We start from the raw sequence: 19943 nt of genomic DNA, 5'->3' as shown, positions 1-19943 counted from the left end.
CGCCTGCGTCGTGGTAGCCAAATTTCAAAAAGATAGCACACTCGCCACCCGGAGGTCGGAATCGATAAGCCGCCGCCGGCGCGCGCAGGGCCTCCACCTTTTCTAAAAAGGAACGGCCGGAGAAATTCCGAGGAGAAGGCCACGGCACGCATTGAAATCTGCTGCGCGCATGACAGAAACAGTGTAGTGGGGAGCGAACTGGAGCTCTCTCCGGGACTGCGCACGATGGCGATTTCGCTACTGTTGTGACCGATATCAATGTGATTGGCGAATGTGATTGGCTGGAAGTCTGGAACCTGGAAACAGCCCCTGCATTCTGCTGCTATTTGGCAGTGATGCTGCTGCTATTCGGCCGATCGACATCCTTGCTGCAATCAGAAAATGATGAAAAGAAGAAGGCTTCAAGCGTTTCAACTTAGGTCTGCTCTATGACAAATTCATTGTTTTGATCGCTTGCCGCTAGTTTAGCACGATTTGATCTTCTCTATAGAAGTTTTTCGGGTCTGATCCTTTTCCTATCGTCATTGTCTTTAAAGATAGGACAACACATTCTACCGTCAAAGCCTTTGACGATAGGACTTGCTTACACCGTCACGCTCGTTCGGTGCAAAAAAGACCCTACCGTCATAGTCTATGACGGTAGAGACTTGCATGCAATTATAATAAAATAATAATTACATACTATGAAGATAGAACAGCACATCCCATCGTCACACACTATGACGATAGGGTTTTTCGCACCGTCTATCATCAAAGACCTTGACAGTAGAATTCTATCGCCAAAGACGATGAAGAAAAAGGATCAAATGCAAAACAATTTTACACGTAGGGTCAAATCGTACTATACCAACGGCAAATGATCAAAAACAGTGAATTTAGCCTCTGCTCTACCTGTCCAGCTCGAAATGGAACAGGATCGTGGTCGGCGACCTGACGGCGACACCTCGATCAGCTGCTCTGCATTTCAAAGAGTTCAATATGCCCAAGGACGAAAAGAAAAAGGAGAATTGAATATGCGGTTCCAGTGTGCCAGCAGCCCCACGTCCGACTCATCTAGTGATCTAGCAGCCGGAAACAACAATGTAAATAGATAGAGAAAGGAAAAAAAAAAGGCCGAAGCGGTAGGGTTTTGGTGAGTGACCTGACGGTGACATATCGGTCAGTGATTCTGCTTCTGCATTACAAGAGCAACGTATGCGACTCCACTGATAAACAAGCAGCCGAAAACAATAATAAAAATAGGAGGCAGGTAGGTAGGTAAGCTCGTATGGGCCAGCCCAAGGATAAATTATGCGTTTGTTCATCCACAAACGCTGGCCAGTTTCGACAATGATGATGCGGCCGTTTCGAACGCACGAGACAGAAAAACTACTCGCTCCGTTTTTAAATATAAGTTTTTTAAACGTTTCACTACTAGACTATATACGAATGCATATAGATATACTATAAAATGTAGATTCATTTATTTTGCTTTGTATGTAAACCTGCAGTGAAATCTCTTACTCCCTCCGTCACGGTTTAGAATGCATGTTTGGAAAATCTCTGGGACCAAGGTAGTCATTGATTGGTTGTGAGATATAGCATGCGTACATGCTAATGCGTCTAATCAACTGAGAAAATAGTAGTACTAGTGCTTGATCAGCAAATTGGGAGGGCGCATGCATGAATAGTACTAGTACTAATTAATAGGAGTAATTGTTTTCGCGTCTTAAACTTTGTCTATTTTAAGAACGCACACAAAATTAACTGTGTTTTCTAAACCATGACGGAGGGAGTAAAAGACTTATATTTAAGAACGGAGGGAGTAGTAATGCACTTAGAAAAATAAAGGATGAGTTATGTGGGCCGCGGCCGCGAGCTGTAGTAGGCTGCTAAAAGTAAAGACCAACTTTATTCATTTGTTTTGTCAACCACGAAGACCAATTGATCCACACGAACAAACGCTCCACCGTGAAAGCAACAGCGAAATTGTTACCAGTGTCAGGGCGGGTTTTTTTATTGTCTAGTACTATATGTGCTTCTCCAGGCTAGGTTTCTAAGGGCCTCTTTGACTCAGAGGGATTCTATAGGATTTCATAAGGATTGAAATTCTTAAAAAAAAAAAAACTACATTGGTCCTTTGATTCATATGATTGGATCCCACATAATTTTTTTCTATGAAATTTTTTGTACTACAATTTATAGAAAATCTCACATCCCCATCAAATTCTTTTTACAATTTTTTTGTTTTTTCTATGACATCAAACACTTATTGCTAATCATATAGAATTTAAATGGACATGCCACTCCAATTCTATATTTTTCCTATTCCTACGTTTTTAAAATCCTACGAATCAAAGAGGCCCTAAATGTTCCTCTCTGATTCATAGGAAAAGCAGAGATGAAGTATAGGTACGCTTTTTTTCGTTGCTAAGTGTTAACACTATTTATCCATTTGATCGAAGGCCTCTTTGATTCGCTGGATTATCAAAAAATATGGACATGGAAAGCACGTAGTTGAAGTGGATGTCCTCTTGAATCATGTAGAATTAGAAACCCACAGAAATGTGGTTGAAAAAAATGTCCTCTTGAATCATGTAGAATTAGAAACCCACAGGAATGTGGTTGAAAAAAATTGGCACCGCTGCGGAAAAACAAATAAATCGTACCAAGATGTCAAATGAATGGAGCAGAATCAGCACAATTTGAACTACTTTTGGAGATATTGTCCGTATGCTGAATCAACACAGAAAAATCGGTGCAATCAGTATCACGCTGGGCCAAGAGATCAAAATAACAGATGCCTTTTTTGGGACAAACAAATTACAGATGCTACTGTACTGTATTGCTACTGACACATGCCTGTGAATGTCTGTTTTGTAGCTCACTTTAGCCCACAACAGTTTTCCCACAAGTACTGCTAGATTGGCTACAGACCAGCCAAGCAGAGCTTTCCGTGATCAAACTAGCTTGCCAACTTATAGAGTACCATTTTCAGAAGAAACTAGAAAGCTTTGCCAGTATGTTGAATTGGCACAAAAATCAATGCAACTAGCATGAATGGAGCAATTTCTAGATGAATCAGTTCTGGGACAGGAAACAGGAAACAAATGCTCACTCACAATTTGCAGCTGCTGCACTGCTACAAACGATCTAGGTCAGACAATTCCGCTCCTTCAAGAAACATAATAAGTTTAACCAAGACATCAATATAGCACAATGCAAATAACTTCGCTCGGTACCACTTTAACTGCATGATATTTCATATCTGAACATGTTTTTTTTCGTGTTACAGGCTCTACATATGTTTCAAGTCTCGGACAGCAAAAAGATCGATCAACTAGAAAGTCTGCAGAAAGAGCATTACATTGCATAGAATTTTAAAGCGTTCAGCTCTAGTGGGATCATAGCTTAACCTCGACATCCACCCCGGCAGGGAGCTGGAGCTGCATCAACGAGTCGATCGTCTGGGCGGTCGGGTACATGATATCAATCAACCGCTGGTGTGTCCGAATCTCGAAGTGGAACCTTGAATCTTTGTGCACGTGGGGAGAGTTGAGCACACAGTATATTCTCTTCTTGGTTGGCAGAGGAACAGGACCCATGGTCTTGGCATTAGTTGTTTTTGCAGCTTCAATGATCTGCTTGCAGGAGTCCTCGATCAATGGCACCCAGTAAGACCTTAGCTTGATTCTGATCTTCTGCTTTGGTGCCAGCTGCAAACAGAAAATTTTGATACCCAATAGTGTTAGTTCTACAGATAACAGCAACTTCTGCAGGTGACCCAATGAAACGGGGACACTAAATCAAAATATGCAATTGACTAAAGGTATGATGGAAATACAGTCAACAGTGCCACGAGCACGAACACATCACACTTCAACTAAATTTGATAGGATAATTTTGTAACATGTTGGAAAGAAAATGATGGCAATGCCAATCACAAAAACATTGGGTCGAACATGCATCGTCATGGTTACATTTGTTCCAACATCGTTCTGTCAGACAGATGTAACAAATTTCATTACAATGTTAGCCAACTCAAGCCGATGAGATGAATATCTATGATCAGCTCCTTCGATAATATGCACTTCGTGGTTGCCTATATATTTATGAAATTCCAGAGCATCCTCCGATGGCACAACATCATCGTCAGAACCATGAACTGTCAGGACCCTGCAATTAGGGTCAATAGACATGCATGCACTTTGCATATCTATCCTAAGACGGTCCATCAGACTTTCTTTGGTCACACGGTACATGAACTGTCCTGTTTTCTGTGCCACGTCAATGAAACCATGTTGACTTATCCTTTCCATATAGCCACTGCCAAGACGATCTGCAATTCCACGTTTCAGATCAAATCGGCCCGATATGTTGATAACACGAGATACATCTTGATACATGGACGCATAGATGATGACCACATCTCCTCCCTTACTGTGGCCAGCAATAGCACGAGTATCACGCTTGTGCTCCTTAAAATGCTGGATTACATTATGCAAATCATCCACCTCTTTGTAGTAGTTGCCATACTGAAATGTACCTTCACTTTCTCCATTGCCAGAAAAATCAAACCGAAATACACTAATCTTCTCTGATGTTAATGCATCAGTAAGACCCATTACGGTTCTACTTTCCTTTGATGACCTAAACCCATGGCATAACACTACAATGTCATTAGATCCAGCTTCGTGCAAAACGCCAATGAGTTTCTCTCCAGAACTGTTCGTTATCACTACCCTCTCTTGAGATACATCGAAGGAATCACTGAAGGAGGAGTGCAACTGTGCACGTGCCCTTGGAACAGTTTCTTTCCCGGCAGTAGCACCAAACAGCAACTGCACACAGACATGTACGATGGACATGCTTTAACAAATGACAAACGTGAAGCAAGAAAGGAAGCACATAATGTTAGGGAGTAATCACTAGCAGATTACTATCAAGTACTAACCTAATGTAACACAAACTCTACTTCGCCCAACACCAACAATATTAGAAGTCAGAAGTTAGAACACAATCTAAGGAGTTCCAACAGAAGATAAGCGACCATCCTAGAATGATGCTGGTACATTGTTATAAAATCTGTGCATCTATGCACAAATAATGGTTGAGCAATTATATAGCACAAGATAAAAAAAATAATGGGAAACCATTTGAGAATTTAAGGCAGGTGATTAGAAAATTCAGAAGACTGATGACAGGGAGAAACCCACAAGAGTGGGAGAACAAGGTGTTCAACAAGAATAGTGATAGATAGGTAAAGGGCACAACAGAAAAATATTTAAACTATGCTTCGAAGCCACAAAACCGACTATTCTAAAAAAGATCCATGCGATGGAGTCATGGTCAGATACAGTTAGCCATTTCATCCAGGGACCATTTTAGCATTCAGCTGAACGTGGAAGGCTTCACCACTGTTAACCACATACGTACTAAATTGGATATCAACCTCACTCAGTTGAAAAGGGAAGACTCAGTAACATCGAAATTGAAACAGTAAGGACTTCACGTTATCTAAGTTGACACAGCAGTCCCACATCCAATACGCACTCACACCAGCAACATTTATGACGAGTCAAATGCTCGAGGTGCGCTAACCCAGAACCCACAAAGAACTTTGCCCCACATAACGTCGCTAGCCACTATGCTTAGAGCAAGTACAATAAGGTACAGTCAGCAGGCTGTAAGGATTAAAATACTATATTTTTGCTGAGTTGGATGAGAGAGAAGGGAAGCGGGCTCTTCGTGAAGAGCTAGCTCTAGCACGTGCTCATAGGTGCTTTGTGAGAATGAAAGGTGGGTCATATATGATAAAAGTAGTACTCTTTTATAGCTAACTATTGTATAAGCTAGTTATAAGATGGTTTATAGCCAGCAGTTGGCTATACTATTAACCATGCTCTTAGTAGTATCAATTTTTTACTTCAGCTTATCAACACACTCATTTCATCTGACATAGTTATATGCAAAGTATGCAGCAGTCACAAGGCATGGAGACAATGCGCGGACATGAAATCTCGCAATGCGGCCGCATCAATAACAGTTCTTGAACGGAAACATTTGCCAACATAAATAATAACCATGAAAAGTTTAAGCTCGTGGATAAGATAAGGTACCTCCTCCCCATCCTCCCCAATCGACGACGGCATCGGAATTCCCGACCCCTCGCCAACCTGCAAAACCACGGGCGCAACGAACTTACAATCGCTGGATAACAACAGACCTCCAACGGATACACGAACTGTACCAATGCCTCCACGCAAAGTACAATGCAATTCACTGGTTTTGCAACACATAGACGCGAAAGTTAGTCATGAACCAAACATATCCTTGTCATTATGGATATGTTTGGTTCGTGTCGTCCCGCGTGGCCACGTACCGGAGGCGTGTCGGAGGGCAGGTCGTCGGCGAGGGTCTCGGCTGGCGGTGCGGCGGAGGCGGAGGCGGCGGCGCGGGAGCGCAGCGGGGACGCGCGGAGGGAGGAGGCGAAGGAGAGCGCGGAGGGGTTCGGGCTTGCGGCGGAGCGGTGGAGGAAGAGGAGGGGGAGCGTGGAGGCGGAGGTGGAGACGGCCATGGCGACGGTGGAGGGCCGGGAGGGGGCGAGAGCGGAAGGAATGGAGAGCGGCGAGGGAGGGGGGCGTTGGAAGGCCTCTGCTTCGCTATCGTGCTGTATTATCCAGTTTGGTGTGCGTTTTTGCGTTTGAGTGCTTCGGGTTTGTTCTATTTGTGACAATGCCCCGTTAATCAATGATCACGAACTTCCTATGAAAATCATTACAAATTACGGATTAGTATATTCAAAGAGGTGTGAATCTCTTGTACACCCTCTGTAAAGAAATATTTTAGTGATCTAAACGCTCTTATATTTTTTTACGGTCATATCTGCTTTCTATTTCTCTCTTAATGAAAAGGGCGTTTTACGGAGTATATTCAAAGAGGTGTGAATCTCTTGTCCACCCTAAACCATGACGGAAGTAATACATACCATCTCGATTGCTCGAGAGAGAGAAAACGGGCGCCAGCAGATTTTCTTGGTGTAGATTGTGCAAAGCAATGCAAAAATCTAAAGGCATGTCAACTGGTTACACGAAACATTATGAGAATACTAGCAAGCTGCTACTTTGGAAGTAACAAGTTACATTGTGAAGTAAAATTCATCATATATATATATATATATATATATATGATGCATGGAAAGACGGATGTTGTCAAATTAATCTCGACTATAGATGAACATCTATATTTACAGAGCTGATTTCTTCTAATTTGGCTATGAACATCTGCAGCTGCAAACCTTCTTCACTTGCCCTCTTTGTCACGGCCATCGCCGCCATCCCCAGCGCTCCTTTTCCCACGCCCAGACAGAAAGTCCATGCCCAAGCCTAGCTGCATCTCACGACTCCTCGGATAAGATGATGGCCCCGTTGCCGAACCCGCTTGCTTAAGCTGCCATGGCAGAGGCTGTCTGCTAGGGGGAGATGGAAGCACCTTTGCTTCAGTCGGCCATCGATCCGCAAAGGGTGGCTTCATTGAAACGTCTGGCTTTTCACAATCCATTGGACATGATTCCTCATTGAGATTAAACCCACGAACGTTTGTCTCCATATTGTCGCGGTCCAATTTCGGAGACGCCGAAAATGGAACATTCGGCTGCCAACCCGCCTGGTTCAAATCATGGGGCTCATGCTTTGAAGGAGGCCAACCAGGAGGAGCAGTTTTCTTATCTTCATCCTCTCTTACAATTACCATGTGATCAGGCTCTGCAGCTTCAGAGCCTTTTTGCTTGATATTATCCAGCAACTTATCCTGATAAAGATCCTTTCCGCTAGACGAACGCGCAGAATATATGTTTGTCATCGGGAAAGCTTTCTCTGGTGGTGTAGCTGGTGTGTAGTTAGGGGGTAGCAAATCGTCCCAATTTTCCAACAGCTCTTTATACACTTTGCGTAGGGTGACCTCTGTAAGGCCTGTAACCTTACAGATCTCTGCCTGGGTTTTGCGCTTGTCTTCAAGCTGACATGCAAGGTAGATAGCAGCAGCAGATATGCTTATAGGGTTTCGCCGCGTGCAGAAGCATTTGTTAACAACCACCTCGCCTATGTGGGCTGCAAGTTCCTGAGGAAACGACACAAAGCGTGTTAAAAGCAGGACAAATTATTTTTCATGATGTCTCAGGTTTTCAGCTCATCTGATACCTGGGCTGATTTATTGAGCTGGAGGAGGTTGCAAAACCGAGGCATGTGAACTGCTATTGAATTGCTGTTAAGAGGTTGACTCAGTTTAAGAGATTCGCCCAGTATTTTGATGTATTTTCCTATTTCTTTCTGAGGAAGATTGCTAGCTGTGGAGATTTCCTGGATATGCAGTAAACAGAATATGGATCAGCGCTGACTGAAAAATACAACAATAACCAAAAATGATATCTATCTATTATATACTCCCAAGGGAGACACTTATTTTGGGATGGAGGGAGTACTAGATGGAAAAGCACAATACAGAAGGAAACATAGAAAGATATGCTAGAAATTCTCACAAAAAAAAATCAACATCTGAACATCGATCTGGCAGGCCCTCCTTATATCAAGAAAGCATAACCATTAGATGTTGATATTTGCACTCAATTTCATTGATTGGTGGACCCATACAGACCATGAATCTCCTATACTTGACGCTAAACGAAACCAACACGAGCACATATGTCACGTTTCGATCTCTTTAGTGCTGTCACCATCCTATTTTGTTTGCCCCTTTTATGTCTCTCCATATGCACTAGCAGGCACGCACCATGTTTTTTTCTTAATAAATTGGGTATAGCCCATATATCTAGGTTTTGCTACATGTGCGAATGTAGCATGTACTCCCTCTGTCCCAAAATTCTTGTCTTGGATTTGTCTAGATATGAATGTATCTAGTCACGTTTTAGTATTTAGATACATCTATTTCTATACAAACCTAAGACAAGAATTTTGGGACGGAGGAAGTACTTAGTATGTGATGATGGTTGGCGCTGTTCACCAAAGAGAGATTAAAGTAGGATTAGCAGATTAATTAGGCAGCCGCTCTGATGCATATATACATGGCATGTAGGGCGGCTCCTGGGTGACATTGTACATGGTTGTCAGTGGCAGAGCTAGCTCCCGGCGACCCCGGGCAACTGTCCAGGCTCAACCAAGGAAGTTCCATTGGAATTTGAGCCAATCATGAAAAAATGTCAGTCGATTAATGGGCAAACGCCTAGCTAGCTCAGTGCATTTTATTCTTTGCCCATGCTCTACGATCTATCTAGCTCCCGTCCCTGGTGGTGGTGGTGCAAAGCTTGGAATATAGGGCTAATTTTGTGATCCACTCTGAACAATAGGTCTCAACTAGGAGAGCGAATTGATCAAAAGATAACGCACACAAAAAAATAAAAATACCATACAATCTTATAGAAAAACATTATAGCCTATCTAGGTGGAACATTAACTCTTAAAGGATCAAGACAGATAAACCCTTTATAATTGCAGCTAAATGCATCCAACCATTGATCTTGTAAATGCCTTTCCTAGATGGTGCATACTATAATAAGCAAACATCATTCAATCTTCTGAATTGCAGGTTTGGGTATTACTACACAAGAAGGTTGGTTTAATATCTACATATCCTTTTGAATAATATATCCATCCACCAGAATACACGTGTGCGCTTATTGCCCGTGGGAGTTCCAAATCAAACACCAAAAGGAGGTAAATAAATGAAAACATCTCATGTGTGTTGATCCGACATCAGGGTTAGCGATCCAAAACTTTTGTTATACAAAACAACCTTCTGGCTTAATACATACATACGGCTAACATATTTTGATCTGAACATTAACCTAGGACAAGACTGGACTGCTTTTGTCGCGTACTAGGCTCGATTAATTTGGTGTATGGATCTGATATCAAAAGGCAAAACTGATCGTAGATATATTGCTGTTGTGATAGTAAACGTAGGTAAATTAAGATAAATAGACGATCAAAATATTTCCACATTACACATTTAAATTATTTCCCACTCAATTGCGCGGGACACCATGCTAGTTTACACAACATAAATTGCCATGATCGTTGTATAATCGATGTTCGATCCAGCCATGGACTGATGTTGTTTTGTTAGGTTGAATCAAGGTATTTGTGACAATACATAATTATATAATTCAATAAAATAGAGCAAATATTAAGAGCTAAGCGAAAGAATGATTATTTGCTATCCTTGTATATCCAAGTTAACACGACCAGATGCTCCATAAAAAGAAATACGTGCTACTCCCTCCGTCCCACAATATAAGAGCGCTTTGCAAGCTAACATACCTTGCAAAATGCTCTTATATTGTGGGACGGAGGGAGTACTACGTAGAAGCATTTCTGTAAATTGTTGGGGAATTAGAGACCTTGGTCAGTTTACAGGGAAGCAGCATATATTCCAACCACGATTCTGTCCAGAGAGGGATTATCTGTTGAGTTTCTTGAAAATTGAAGGGACCAGATTATAACAATTGATGAACGAGATCCCCAATTCTGAAGCAACTAAATCTTAAATTACATTGTGGTGATCCATCTTTTTTTTTCAGAACCAAACTAGCATTCCTGGTTAGTCCAAATCCTGGCTGCTTGGAGAAACACACACAAACATATCCCTATGAATCTCAGCCCGGGAGCATTTGAAGAAATATAAAGAGAGCACAAAGGCAGCAGAAACAAACCTGCAGCGTCCTGGGCTCCCGTGCCTCGCGGATGGCCTGCACGAGCGCGGCGGTGGCCAGCGCCTCGACGCTGCGGTTCCTGAGGCAGGTGGCGCTGGAGCACTCCTTGAAGAGGTCGAAGGCGTGGTCGGCGATGTCCCGGTCGAGCCTGAGGATGGAGGCGACATCCACGATCTGGAGGTAGGCACGGAGGCTGTCGACGGAGACCATGGGGCCCGCGGGGTCCGGGGTGGAGGAGGCGGCGGCGTCGACGGCGAGCGCGCGCTCGAGCTCGGCGAGCTGGCCGGAGAAGGCGGAGGCGGAGCGGGCGAGGACGGGGTGGCGCTCGAGGGAGAAGGCCGAGAAGGCGGAGACGAAGCCGGCGGGGAGGAAGGGGTCGTCGTCGTCGTTGGGGGCCGGGGAGGAGGGCGCGGGGGCGGCGGCGGCGAGGTCGGGGGTGACGAGGGGGAGTGGGTGGATGGAGGGGAGGAGGGGGAAGAAGGGGTGGGTGTGGAGGTGGCGCTCGAGGACGAGGCGGGCGCAGGAGGAGCACTCAGAGACGGCGCGCGAGAGCGGCGGCTGCGTGGTGGCGCACCGCGCCGGCGCGGGGGACCGGCAGTAGGGGCACTGCGTCGGCAGCGACATGGCGGCGGCGGCGGCGGGGCGCGTGCGGAGAGCGGGGGACGCTCGGGCGTGCGTGCGTGACTGCGTGCTCTGGGTTCGGGTAGTTCGCTGTTCGCTCTCGGCCTTGCGCGTGGGTCACCACCTCACGGCTCACGCCAAGACCCCGTCCCAGTCCCACTGTCATGCACTCACGCTCACTCGAGCTTTGAGTGGCTGACTGGCTGTGGCAAAAAAGTTAATTCAGATCTGACACTAGTTTACAAAAATTTCAGGATCTAAACTTTTTTTTTGCCGTCGGGTTTCATGACGTTAGGATGTAACAGCCTATCGCCGTCGACTTTCACGGAACCCTAAAAAATTTCTAAGTATCAGATACAACACTTATCACCGGACACCTTGACGATAGGGTTGCACACGCTACCGGCAGCCTGTTTGACGATACGGATGTGTCGCACCGACATGGATGATTTCATACGTCGAAGACCTTGACGGTAGGTTGTTATACCCTACCGCTATGGATCCTGACGATAGAAAAAGGGTCAGATTCTAAAAAATTTACAAACCAAGGTCAGTTCTCAATTAACTTCTAGAAGGTCAAAACATACAATTTTGCCACTATCTGTGGCTGGGTTCGTTTGTGTTTTCGTCCTCTCCTTTGTCTATTATTTTCAGAGCATTTTGTTTCTTCATGTCTTTCATGTAGACATAATAATTCGTACTCTCAGATTTTTATGAGTGAAGTCTGTACTAAACCTTTAACTGGTAAATTTATACTCTCATTTCTCTGAAACTATGTACTAACCGCGACCAATTTCAAGGATTGGGAGTTCATGGTTCAACATCCAAACGAATGGAGAAGAAGCAAAATTAGAGAAATGAAACATGAAACAGAACATATATAAATATTAGATGAACTTTGAAGACTGTCTGGCTGATCATACACAAAAAAATAATAATATGTATTTCCTCCGTTTCTAAATATAAATACATCCGTATGTAATCCATATTAAAATATCTAAAAAGACTTATATTTAGAAACGTAGGGAGTATATCAGCACATAGAGTAGCAAAGTTATCGATTTAACATGTTAGATACACAAAAGGAACATACGAAACAGAGTATAAAGGAGGGCAGGAACCACAAGGAAACGGCAATCCCATCAGGTACATACCAGCAACAATGGAGAAGGGCAAAATCAAAGTGCACTCAGTTGCATATAAAGTTACAATTCAAAAACACAACCAAAAAGATCGGCATGATTTGGGTGCATAACATTGCTGATATCAATCCACATGTGCTCGCTCAGGAGCAGGTTCGTTAATCTTCATGACCAGGCAAGCTTTAAAATGGGATCCATTCCCGTATGTTCTATCAATAACACTTCTAATCTTGCCAAAAGAGATTACAACATGGGTATCTGCGACTTAATCGTAACTAAGCTCTAGTAGTATAATCACGAACAGAAAGGCAAAAGAGTTGTCAAGCTTCCAGTTCTAGGAGTGCTTTTCTACACAACAGCCTGGTCTTCAGTATACAAGTATCAGCTCTCATTTACCTGCGACGCAAAATGTTAGATGACGAAATGAGAAAAACTGATTTGTTTTTAACAAGCATCAAAACGCGTTCGTGTGTTCAGGGCTATCATTGATGAATATAAGGTCTTTTCCCAGATGAATAAAATCGCAGTATCAGTACTTTTGAAAGTGAAAACATAGTAGGGGTAGCTTATTCTGCAAGAAAATTACAAACAAGGCATAATATAAAAGGCTGCTATGTCCTAAAAATTTAGTGCAGTTCCTATAGTGATGAAACGGAGGACGTTCCAAATATTACAGCATGAATTCTTTTGCAAACATTTTTTCCCCATAGGATGAGGGTACTGTCACAAGCTAAAATGTTCATCTATATAAGACCTAGGTAACTGCTAAAGGTAAAAAAACAATATTCTGCACGGTGCAATTACAGGTCAAAATCAAAATGTACCATAGTTTTGGTATTTCTTTGAGAAGTTATGGAAGGCTTTCACAAGGGCGCCGTATTTCATTGATTTCAGAGGTCCCATATGCCTGGAAAGGAAATAACAGAGATATTTCAATCGTGGAAATAGATAGTAATATCAATTTATTCACTCAAACTCCAGTTGGAATGATCGCAGCACATGACTAAAGCATGGTTCTCTCTTCTCTACTTGTAAAATCCAGAATCTGAAGTGGTATTCAGAATTTGAAATATACCAACCATAGTTTCAGGGTAGCCAACTAAGCATGACCATTATATCACTACTTACAAGCAATTGTTCTATGCAATAAATGGGCTGAATACATTTATAGGAAAATATGAGAAATCATTTTCTTCCAAAGCTGCAAAATTTGAGGAGTAGAATAAAATTCCAATCAACAGTATTTTTCAACCGTGTCAATATAAATAGGTATGGACAAGAGTTCTTTGTGTATCAAAGAATGATAGCATGTGATCTAAGTTCAGTATAACAGGTACAATGTAACACTTAGAACTATGAATACTACTAGATGAGGAAACTTACATAATCTCAGTATACCGCAATCTCCATGTAGGAAAGCCTAAATGGCATCTGGCAGGACCATACACAAGAAGAAGATCAGGTTCTGGTCCAGCACAACCTAATGTACAAGGCAGGCACTTAAGTACTCATCTGGGGTTGCAATGTATAAATTATAAAATAACGAACACATTATCCATTAGTATATAAAATATATCATGCATGAAAAGAAGACTTGTCTAAGCATACCTATGGATTTCAGTGCATTGGCCATGTCAGTTTCTGTAAATACTGGCTCACTTTTGATATTCTCTTCACTTTTGACATTCTCTTGAGTATAACTATCACCGTTTAAAAAAGTGGAGCAAAGTAAGTTCGCTGCTTTAGCAATACCCTCTTTGCCATCAGAACCAGAAATGCACTCTATCGTCATCTGTCTCTGGCAACAGCCTAAGGCTTTGGTATTTGCACTGACATCCTACATATGGCCAAAACCAATGGTTCATACAAACTATCAAAAACATAAACGGTAGGGAATGCAAACACCGTGAGGCTTTAGATAGAAAACAAAGCAAGCTCAAGTCTGTAGCTTACCAAATAATCTCCGGGTTTATTATCTCTTGAGCCATCCATACCAGGTTCAAACAATTTCTTCAGCACTCCTGTGTCGCGGTATATAACAATAAGGCACTGATATTGTACATTGTGAAGTGTTCGTGCATAAATAGAATAAATATTACAAGCTGAAAAGAAATGTACGAGGCACATTGGCTATTAGTCTGTATTGTTCGGTTCTACCCCTGCCCTCCAAATATGAATACAACCCCTGTATTGCTGCTTAATGTCTCTTGACTTCTATAACCATCTTCATTTTCGCAAGATAGATTTCAGACAGAAGGCAATAGTACCTACAAATTAGAATAGTGAACTCAGTGTCTTACCGTCAATGTCGTAGAGACATACATACTTCACACCAAGAGTTTTGAGCCAACATAATAGCTGATTGATCTTCACGGTATTCTTAGCTTCTCTGCTATCTACCACGATAGCGAGGTATTTGAGTTTCGCCAGTTGGAGATTCCAATACTTCCACAACAACCCAGATGAAATAAGACAACACTCTAGATTGAAAATCAGAAGAGAACATAAGCTTAAAAGGCTGATTGCTAAGTGGATGATGCACCAGAGAAAGCCCAAAGTGAGCTTTATAATCATTGATGGTAGAGACATCTGCACAGAAAAACACAATATTTTAGCTAATTTTTCTCCCCCAGAATGCATTAATATGAAGATATGCATATTTACAGAAAGAAAAGTAGTCATTTATGTCAAGAGGTTTTTGAACCAAACCCTTAATACACTCCAATAATGAGATGGCCATCTCAATGGCATCACACGTATTGCTTTGCATCCTAAATTTACTATTTATTTTCTAATTCTCATTCGTCAAACAACACTAGCATGATGCCTGAAACATTTCAGTAAATAACTTAGGGATTGAATCTATCTAAAATGGGGTTGTTGCAATAAGCAAGAAGTATTATAATGAAGATTAAAGCTTGACATGACTAGAATGTTTGGTAGGACTAAGTAAATGCTGAACTCCAGCTAAGATCATAGAAAGTATAGGAGCAAATCAACGGTTAAGATCATCAGAAATATGCAAAGAGCACTTCAGGTAATATCACAAAAAAACATAGGACTAAATCAGCAGTTAAGCTTTCAGCTCAGATCGTCAAAAAATAAGGGAAAGAGGCAACTCAGAGAAATCTTCTTAGTCAAGCGATTCAGTTGCACTATAGAAACCAAAGAAAACTACTGTAGAGAAGCTAAGGTACTGCTTAATCGTAGTCTTCCTTCCCTCACAAGAACAATGAATAACTTATCTACAAGGAATAAACTACTCACTGGTGCGTTTTTGCACTGTTATAGTTACCCACCACGATTCACAGCAAGTATTCAGTCGCCAGATTTTAGTCTCTATCACTATAAGTACGCGGGAAATGAAGCTAACAACAGTTGCAAGTGGAGGAACCCAATTCACCAGTTTAAATACATGTGGAGGAGGCTTATTGATGAGTAGGGTGGTCTCATTGGCCACAAATGCCTCCCTGCACCAAGAACCACGAGATTAATATTTATCAAGAAAGGACGAAGAGGACATCGTAGATGCAACGGCCTATGCACAGTACAATTTTTGGATTTTCAAAGATGGAAGAAGAGGACACCGTGCATATAATGCAAAGATCAGTTTCTGGAAATCGAAAGAAGGAAGAAAGGACACCGTACGCGTACAGCGACCTATGCATAGAGCAATTTTTTTTGAAGTTGAACTGAATTTATTATTTCTGGACGAGGCATCAGGTAACATGCGTTGGAGCTAAAATGGCACAGGGGGGGAATGGAAACAGAAGCAGACGGCAAGCAAAGAAATCTGACATGGCCTTGGCGCCCATGGTAGCCACAGCTTGGGCTGAGAGAGATGGGGCGAAAAGCAGCCGAAGGATCAAGAACCAGGAGCACGCTATCGAATTGGAGGAACCGAATGTGTAGCCGGGCCGAGGAAGAGCTACAATCACAAAAAAAAGCTAGCATAAGATGTGCCGTACTACTACAGCGGGTCATCACATGCGTACTGCTGATTCTGATATTGACCTCTGCTGTCTGCTTGCTTTCTGAAAGTTTATTCGAAGTTCTCCACGCACACACGATAAAGGAAGTTTATTCGAAGGTTCAGCCACTGATTGATGTCGACGGCATGATTGCAGGCAGTACGTGTACGTGCTGGGGGCATTTGCACACGTGTGGGATCAAGCGGCGGACGGCTGCCGACGTGATGGAATAATTCAAAGGCGGGTGCTACAGGCCCTACATGCTACAGTAGTCTGATTCGTGCGAACGGACGGTGCGGACAGCGAGGCGAGGCGAGGATAAACTAGTCGGCATTTTCTTGCCACGCATTTGGTCGAACACCTACCGTGCGGCTCGACGAGGAGCACGCCCGCGCGCCCACGCAGAGTGGGTCTCGCGGTCTCAACGGGGAGAGGAGGGGAGATGGAATGGATGGGTGGGAAGGTGAGACTTGCCTCAGCGTGCCGCCGGTCGACGCCGTCGCTGCCGCGCTTACCCCAGGCCCGGCGGCGTCACGGCCGCATCGGCACCGCGGAGGCGGCAGCTGCGGCCGGGCAAGAGCAACGAATTCACGATCTGAACTCCCGTTGCCCAAAGGTAGAAGACCAGCGACAGGATTTTGACCAGGATCAAAGCAATGGGCCCTGATCTGTTTTTCTTTTCCTTTTTGAGGGCTGGAGGGCCCTGATCTCAGGCTGCCCGTAATGGTAGTATCATAGATAGTATCATGCATGTCAACTACTACATCCGTTCCTAAATATAAGTCTTTTTAGAGATTTCACTAGGAGACATACTTTAGAGTGTAGATTCACTCATTTTGATCTGTATGTTGTCCCCTAGTGAAATCTTTAAAAAGACTTATATTTAGGAACGGAGGGAGTACTTCCTCCGTTTCAAAATATAAGACTTTTTAAAGATTTCAATAGGAGATTACATACGGAGCAAAATGAGTGAATGTACATTCTAAAATATGTCTACATACATCCGTATGTAGTTTATATTGCAATCTTTAAAAGGTCTTATATTTAGAAACGGAGGGAGTAGGCAATTTTGATGAGGTGACATAGAATTAAATGAAGGAAGAGAGGGTTAAGTATCATATCATGATACCGTATCATATTAAATGATGTGCTACTATGTGTCTTACATGTCAATAAATGAACTACCCTATGATACTAACATATGATACTATGCATTACGGATGTGGTATCATACATTAATATCATATGCATGATACTAGTATATGATACTACCCATTACAACCAGCCTGATGGAACCTAGTGCGGCGGGTTTCATTCAAGAGTCTGCGAAATCACTAATTAGCTACTACTCTTTTTAAAGATCACTCTAACCCCTGGGTTGTAACAAGACACTGCATGCATGTCATTTGTCATAACCTGAATTTTTTTCTTTTTTCGTAGATTCGTTTTTTCAAATCGTTTTATCTGATTAAATTGTCAAAAACTATTACATTTCATGCAACCGTGTCCAGTAGCTACCACTTTACAATTATCAGCAAAAAACTACCAAAAGTTTCCTAATTGGTGACAAAAAACTACCAATTTTTTTAACTGTCCAATTTAGCTCGTTTAACCGTTTTTCTGGCAAATCGGACCCACATGTCAGGTTAACTGTTAGCTTTGACAGTTATTATAGAGAGGACCCACACGTCAGACCTTTCTTCCACCTCTCTCCACCCTCATGTGCATTACATCAAACAGGTTATGTGCGTCTCGCGGAAGCAAAACCGTGCCTCTCGCGTATCGTGTGTGTTTTTCCCTTTCGGAGAGACAGGACCGTGCCTCTCGCGAAAGCAAAACCGTGTCTCTTGCAAAAAAACAGAAAACATTTTTTTTCCTTTCCCAGAGGCACGGTCGTACCTCTCGCGGGAGCAAAACCGTGCCTCTCGCCAAAAAACAGAAAACACGTTTTTTGTTTTCAAGAGGCTCACGGAGGCAAAAACACGCCTCTCGCGAAAGCAATACCGTGTCTCTCGTAACAAAAGGCGTGTTTTTCGCAAAATAAAATGATTTTTTTTCATCAAAAAACTAAGAACGGTCGGTGAAAAACTGAAACACAAAAAAACAATCTAAAAAAACGAAAAGGGGTAAAAAAATAAAAAAATAAAATCCTGAGGAAATTCTAAGAATGTGGCACGTGGCAACGACTAAAAACACGTCGACTAATAACAGCACACGGAAGTGGTCTTTGAGAGGCTCCGAAAGAAGCTTGCTAATTAGTGACTGCGAAGAGTCTAATGATCTGACGGACAGACGGGCCTTGTCGACCTCTTCCGGCCCATGAGATTTTCTATCACACAATTAACTTACGGTCATGGTCATGGGTTTCCCTCAAAACTCATAGTCATGGCCTCATGGGCTCATGACCTCATGGGCACAATGGGTAGCTGTTACTGCTACTTCACCTACAAAAAACTGTTGCTTCCTTTCCTCAAAAAAAAAAAAACAAAAAAAAAACTAGCTCGTTGCTGCCTCAAAACAAAAACAAAAAAACTTGCTCGTTGATGCTTTTGCCTGCTCGCTGCTGCTCTGCTTGCTAGGCCCTGATCTGACGGAGCCTAGCGCGTCGGATTTTAGGCTGACGGTCAGATGGGCCTTGTCGACCTTTTCCCCATCAGCTTTTCTATCACACGATAAACTCATGGCTCATGGCCTAATGGGCACAAATGGCCCATGAGTAGGATTTGAAACAACTCAAAAAGAAGTACCCCTAAAACATCAAAAAGAAAAGAAAATGGAGTTGGATTTGAGGAGGAATAATCGGTGGAGAAGAAGATGCATTTTTGTAGTGGCCGTGACCACGTTTTCACTTCATGTTTGCCTCGGTACTGTTGATTTCACACATAATGGACATGCTATCCAGCCCAATAATTGATAACTGGGCTCTATGAGACGTGCCTGTCTTGGACTAAACTGTCATGTGTGACCCTGTCCAAAAGCATATTCACAGTGCAGAAAGGGAACAAGGATACTTTTGGCAAGCATGGATGTGTTGGTTGCACTTGCACAATTCGCAATGCAAACAAAGAAACTTTTGACATGCAGAAAATCTGTCGGTTTGGGAGAGTTGGCTGGCGGTGCAGGTGCATAGCACAGATCTGAACCTGAACATGATGATTTTTTTTAGGAAAGGACCTGAACACGATGAATAAGGTCTGCAAGACATATTGACAGTATAATAATTTTTGTTGGAGGACTAACTGGGAGGTAATGCTAGCATCTTTTTAAGGCAAGATATTATTCGGCACGCTTAAAATGTCACGCCTGCTTCTCGCCACTGCCATTGAATTCATGGCATGCTTCTGTCCATGAATAATTCAGAGAGAGAGACTTGTTTTGTCGATGAAATGTAGACAGAACTTTCGACTTAGCGCTTTGTAATTTGAAAGTTTTTCTTTTGGAGGAACCGAGAGTGACACCTCAGGTCGGGTGCTCCAAACGCTGAAAAGAGACTGAAAGGGAGCA

General features: G+C 42.7%; 3 protein-coding genes across 10 annotated transcripts; all 3 read right to left on the bottom strand.

Moving 5' to 3' along the window:
- Window positions 1–3218: 3218 nt before the first annotated feature.
- Window positions 3219–6674, bottom strand: LOC123449435 (cyanelle 30S ribosomal protein S10). Of its 2 annotated transcripts, none has more exons than XM_045126665.1 (3): window positions 6362–6674; window positions 6099–6155; window positions 3219–3695 (listed from the first exon to the last, which is right to left on the bottom strand). In XM_045126665.1, exons 1-3 carry the CDS (start codon window positions 6554–6556, stop codon window positions 3384–3386), a joined length of 564 nt encoding a protein of 187 aa, XP_044982600.1. In that variant the 5' UTR covers window positions 6557–6674; the 3' UTR covers window positions 3219–3383. The 2 variants fall into 2 exon arrangements, with proteins under 2 accessions (XP_044982600.1, XP_044982599.1); XM_045126664.1 differs by lacking the exon at window positions 3219–3695 and adding an exon at window positions 3840–4820 and having other exon boundaries at window positions 6362–6669.
- A 402-nt stretch (window positions 6675–7076) lies between these two features.
- On the bottom strand, window positions 7077–11329 carry LOC123449434 (plant-specific TFIIB-related protein 1). Its single transcript, XM_045126663.1, has 3 exons — window positions 10706–11329; window positions 8178–8336; window positions 7077–8097 (listed from the first exon to the last, which is right to left on the bottom strand). Exons 1-3 carry the CDS (start codon window positions 11327–11329, stop codon window positions 7282–7284), a joined length of 1599 nt encoding a protein of 532 aa, XP_044982598.1. The 3' UTR covers window positions 7077–7281.
- A 1124-nt stretch (window positions 11330–12453) lies between these two features.
- Window positions 12454–17222, bottom strand: LOC123449433 (dehydrodolichyl diphosphate synthase complex subunit NUS1-like). 7 transcript variants are annotated; one of them, XM_045126655.1, is made up of 8 exons: window positions 16914–17222; window positions 15872–15938; window positions 14769–15057; window positions 14422–14489; window positions 14077–14305; window positions 13852–13948; window positions 13293–13375; window positions 12454–12864 (listed from the first exon to the last, which is right to left on the bottom strand). In XM_045126655.1, the coding sequence occupies exons 1-8, from the start codon at window positions 17189–17191 to the stop codon at window positions 12857–12859; spliced, it is 1119 nt and encodes a 372-aa protein (XP_044982590.1). In that variant the 5' UTR covers window positions 17192–17222; the 3' UTR covers window positions 12454–12856. The 7 variants fall into 7 exon arrangements, with proteins under 7 accessions (XP_044982590.1, XP_044982591.1, XP_044982595.1 ...); XM_045126656.1 differs by having other exon boundaries at window positions 15884–15938; XM_045126660.1 differs by lacking the exon at window positions 16914–17222 and adding an exon at window positions 16267–16433.
- Window positions 17223–19943: the final 2721 nt, after the last annotated feature.

This window comes from Hordeum vulgare, chromosome 4H, assembly GCF_904849725.1.
Source record: "Hordeum vulgare subsp. vulgare chromosome 4H, MorexV3_pseudomolecules_assembly, whole genome shotgun sequence".
Taxonomy (NCBI): Eukaryota; Viridiplantae; Streptophyta; class Magnoliopsida; order Poales; family Poaceae; genus Hordeum; species Hordeum vulgare.
This window is presented reverse-complemented; position numbering and strand designations above follow the sequence as displayed.

What these genes read in the sequence shown, in the direction of transcription:
- LOC123449433 (XM_045126655.1), bottom strand. Translation starts at nt 17,191, where the DNA reads ATGCATGATACTATCTATGATACTACCATTACGGGCAGCCTGAGATCA. An exon ending in ATGTCTCTACGACATTGACG is followed by an intron (nt 14,490 to 14,768) that starts GTAAGACACTGA and finishes ACCGCGACACAG; the next exon opens with GAGTGCTGAAGAAATTGTTT. An exon ending in CAATGCACTGAAATCCATAG is followed by an intron (nt 13,949 to 14,076) that starts GTATGCTTAGAC and finishes CTTGTACATTAG; the next exon opens with GTTGTGCTGGACCAGAACCT.
- LOC123449435 (XM_045126664.1), bottom strand. Translation starts at nt 6,556, where the DNA reads ATGGCCGTCTCCACCTCCGCCTCCACGCTCCCCCTCCTCTTCCTCCAC. An exon ending in TGCCCTCCGACACGCCTCCG is followed by an intron (nt 6,156 to 6,361) that starts GTACGTGGCCAC and finishes GTGGTTTTGCAG; the next exon opens with GTTGGCGAGGGGTCGGGAAT. An exon ending in TTGGGGAGGATGGGGAGGAG is followed by an intron (nt 4,821 to 6,098) that starts GTACCTTATCTT and finishes GTCTGTGTGCAG; the next exon opens with TTGCTGTTTGGTGCTACTGC.
- LOC123449434 (XM_045126663.1), bottom strand. Translation starts at nt 11,329, where the DNA reads ATGTCGCTGCCGACGCAGTGCCCCTACTGCCGGTCCCCCGCGCCGGCG. An exon ending in GGGAGCCCAGGACGCTGCAG is followed by an intron (nt 8,337 to 10,705) that starts GTTTGTTTCTGC and finishes CTGCATATCCAG; the next exon opens with GAAATCTCCACAGCTAGCAA. An exon ending in AGCTCAATAAATCAGCCCAG is followed by an intron (nt 8,098 to 8,177) that starts GTATCAGATGAG and finishes TCGTTTCCTCAG; the next exon opens with GAACTTGCAGCCCACATAGG.